Genomic DNA, 3,889 nt, shown 5'->3' with positions numbered 1-3,889 from the left:
AAGTGGAAGAACATACCATGTTCCTGGATAGGAAAACTCAACATCGTAAAAGAGGCCTTGTTTTGTTTTGTGTATTTTTCCTCCATCAGAAAAAAATCCTCGGCTTCATATGGAATTTGAGATTATGGGTTGATTGAATATAGATTTAGTTTTCTATTTGACAGTCTTGTTTTGAATGAAAATGTTGATATAAAATGGGACTGATAGCTAACTTTTAGTAGATAGCTGTTTGGGGAAGCCATTGTTATCTGTGGACTAGAATAGAAGACTATTTGAAAAAGAGATGTTGCCTTACCTGAGAGGAATCATCTATATAGATTAGGAATGAGCGGTTGGTCATAAACTTTGCAGCATTGGAAAGATTTTCATAACTGTGGCATGTTACTATTAATAGGTTGATGACTCACTTATGAGAGGTTGTTACAGATTTTGGAATTGTTTTTTTTTCGTATCTGATTATAGTATATGACTTTTTTGTTTTTACAGATTTGATTGAATTGCGAGTAATGCTGGAAGATGCTGAGGATAGGAAATACCCAGAGAATGATCTCTTTCGAAAACTCAGGGATGCTGTCAAAGAAGCTGAGACCTGTGCTTCTGTGGCTCAGCTGCTTCTGAGCAAAAAGCAAAAACACAAGTAAGGTTAAGAAAGGTCTATTCAAAGGTGGCTTTTTTTTTAAGAGTAAAAGACGGAATTTTAGCTGTGATCTGTGAGACCTTACGTCATTTTTGACCTCTTGTGCCCTTGTCTCTCCCTCCTCTACTGCCCAATTTTACCTCCTTCTTTCTCTTTTCGGACAGCCCTCTTCCTCTTGCTATTCTTCATACATACCAGGGCCTTCACACTTGCTCTTTGCTCTGCTTAGAGTTCTTTCCCCCAGATAGCTAGGTGGCTTGCACCCTCACTTTTTGAAGTCTTTTATCAAATGTCAGATTCTTATGAGAGTTCCTTGACAATTCCTTTGACAACTGCAACCTTCATATCCTTCTTTCCACCTTTATTTTTTTCCTAGTTCGTAATAAACCCAAACCCACTGCCATCAAGTCAATTCTGACTCGTAGCAATCCTATAGGATAGAGTAGAACTGTCCCATAAGCTTTCTGAGGCTGTAAATCTTTATAGAAGCAAACAGCTGGTAGCTTTGAACTGCTGCTGACTTTTCGTTTAGTAGCCTAACTCTTGTTGTTGTGTGCCATCAAGAGTCAGTTCCCATTCATAGTGACACTACAGAGGGTTTCTGAGAGAGCTGGTGGTTTTGAACCTCTGACCCTACAGTCAGCAGTCCAGTGCTCATCCTATAGTGCCACACTAGATCAATTCTTAGACTTTTATGACAGAGCTTCTTAAAGGTTGTGGAAAAGTGGAATGAAAAGATAATGGAATTCTCTATTATGTACTAATTATATACTAGATAATTCAGTAATTCACTTATTTCATTTATTGCTTATTCTCCATCTTGCCTAGAATGTATGCTGGACAAGAATTGTCAGTATTTTTTGTCTTTTTTCATTATTGTAATTTTGTATTTAAGAGCCATTCATGCCAAACGGTAAAGATTTGTAAATAAAGAAATGCATTAAGCTAAGGTTATCTGAGAAAACAGGATGTATCAGCTGTCAACTTCTAGGTACATACACAGGCTAAAGCAGGTTTGTTGTTAAGTTCCTTTGAGTCCGTTACTAACACGTTGAGTGGCCCTGTATAGGGTTTCCAAGAAGTATCTGGTGAGTTTGAACTACTGATCTTGTGGTTAGCAGTCAGTGCATATTCTACAACACTACACCAGTTCTGGTAGCAGCAAAGATTAATTTTGCATTTGAAGACAATAGATGCAGAGGAAGCTGCTGTCAAGAAGCATAGACTTGTGTATCCTTGATTTAATGTAATTTATGTGTGTGGCTTTCTGTGGTGTTAATTTTCATTCCAGCATATTCTTTGTATCTAGATGGATTTTTTTATTTCTTATAGAAATCATATTGGGTTTTAAATTACTTTGTAAAATTTTTTTTTTTTTTTTAAATGTTCTACTGTGAATTATGTGATATAGTTTACATGGGGGAACATTAGTTTTACATTTATCCTATCATATATCGTTTCATTGCCATGGTTACAATCTGCTCCATGCATCATCAGCCAACCAAAGGGTATACCCTACAAGCCTGCCCCCTGGTCACCAGCACACAGCCCCTATCCCTCTCTGGGTCTAAGGTCCCCAGCTGTTCCATTTCTCCACGTCATCTTCTCTGCCTCCATCTCTGGCGTCATTGCTTCTCTGGGTAGGGTCCCGCTTTCTGCTCTTCTCCCTTGATGGTCCCAGGGACCTCCCCTCCTAGACTGAAAAGTTAATCACTCCCCTCCTTACTACAAAACGTCTACCTTTATATTTCCAACCCTCACAGTCAGTCCTGACAACAATTATTCACTATTGTATCACAAGAGACCTATCTGCATTTCCTTTCATCAGCCCTGCCTAGACAGAGGGTACTACTCAGTGGAGATTCTACCTTCCTCCATGCCCTCTGGATCTAGATTCCCTCTTGAAAGCTTGTAAGCCAGTCACTTCTTGGCTTTGTAGCCCCCACTTTGGGTAGCCAATTTTCTTTGTAAATTTTTTTATCTACAATTTTATCAGATGACCTTTGTTTTCTTAGAGACACTGATTAGTGGGTCTTGTCATTGGATCACTGACTCCCTTGTAGAACCTGGTGAAAACTTAGGGACTTTCGTCTCAGGAAAATGCACATGGATATAAATTTTAAATCCGTTTCAGGGAGTTTATTGTCTCCTACATCAAACTAAAGTCCTTTATTCCACATTATAAACTTCTTTTTTTCTTCCACTACAAGACAGGTAAGTACTTTTATTGTCCTCATTTTATAGGTAGGGAATTAAGCTTGTCCTTTTGTTAGCTGCTGTTAATTCCTGGCCACTCCAGACACAACAGGACAAAACGCTGCAGAACGGATAATTGTGATCCATAGCGTTTTTGTTAGCTGATTTTTGCAAGTAGATTGCCAAGTCTTTCTTCCCATTATAAACTTCTTGAAGAATCTAATTTAGTTTTTCTTAAGATCGACTTTAGTTCAACATTCAGTATATGAATTTTAGTATTTTACTGTGAGGAATTTATTGAATGTTTGAAATGTTATACTTACAGAAATATCCCTTGCTGAAAAGGCTGTCTCTTTAACTAATAGTGTTGGCAAAACTGGGTATTCATTTGCAGAAAATGAAAATAGATATATGCTGTACACCATATATAAAAAACTAACTCAAGATGGATTAAAGACATATAAGCAAAGCCTAAAACTATTAAATTCATTAAAGAGATAACAGAGGCAAATTTAGGGGCCCAGCTTCATAGGAGTCCTGGTGTGGCGCTGTGGGCTAATGTGCCAGACTGCAAAGTAGTTTGTACTGCAAGGTCAGTCTTTCAAGCTCACCAGCTGCTCCTTGGAAACCCTATACAGGGTCGCTATGGGTCGGAATTGATTCAATGGCAGTTAACAACAACAGTTTATGGCATAAATACACTATTAAACATAACCAAAAATGAATACACAAGAGAAGCTAAACCAGATCATGGGAACCTACTAAAAATTAAGTACTTATACACATTACCAGATTTCTTCAAAAGAGTAACAAGAGAAACTAGAGGTTGGGAGAAAAATTTGGAAATGATGTATCTAGCAAGGAACTAATTACTAAGATTTGTAGAAAACTTCAATACCTCACATCAAAAAGATAATCAGTCCAGAAATGGGCAGAGGACATGAAGAGACACTACACCAAAGAAACATACAGGCAGCCAAAATACTCAAAAAGAATTGCTCATGATAGTTAGTCATTTTTGTTAATGCTGTCGAGTAGATTCTGACTCATAATGAC

General features: G+C 37.7%; 1 protein-coding gene across 1 annotated transcript in view; it reads left to right on the top strand.

Annotated features, from left to right (window-relative positions):
- Window positions 1–3,889, top strand: part of KDM5A (lysine (K)-specific demethylase 5A) — a 160,131-nt gene that overhangs the window by 95,806 nt on the left and 60,436 nt on the right. The window contains exon 17 of the mRNA XM_006862704.1: window positions 487–637. Within this exon, the coding sequence (XP_006862766.1) occupies window positions 487–637 (151 nt within the window). The remainder of the gene's footprint in view (window positions 1–486; window positions 638–3,889) is intronic.

This window comes from Chrysochloris asiatica, unplaced genomic scaffold (genome assembly GCF_000296735.1).
Source record: "Chrysochloris asiatica unplaced genomic scaffold, ChrAsi1.0 scaffold00050, whole genome shotgun sequence".
Classification (NCBI taxonomy): domain Eukaryota; kingdom Metazoa; phylum Chordata; class Mammalia; order Afrosoricida; family Chrysochloridae; genus Chrysochloris; species Chrysochloris asiatica.
The sequence above is the reverse complement of the archived record's forward strand: the minus strand, read 5'-3'. Positions and strand labels throughout refer to the sequence as shown.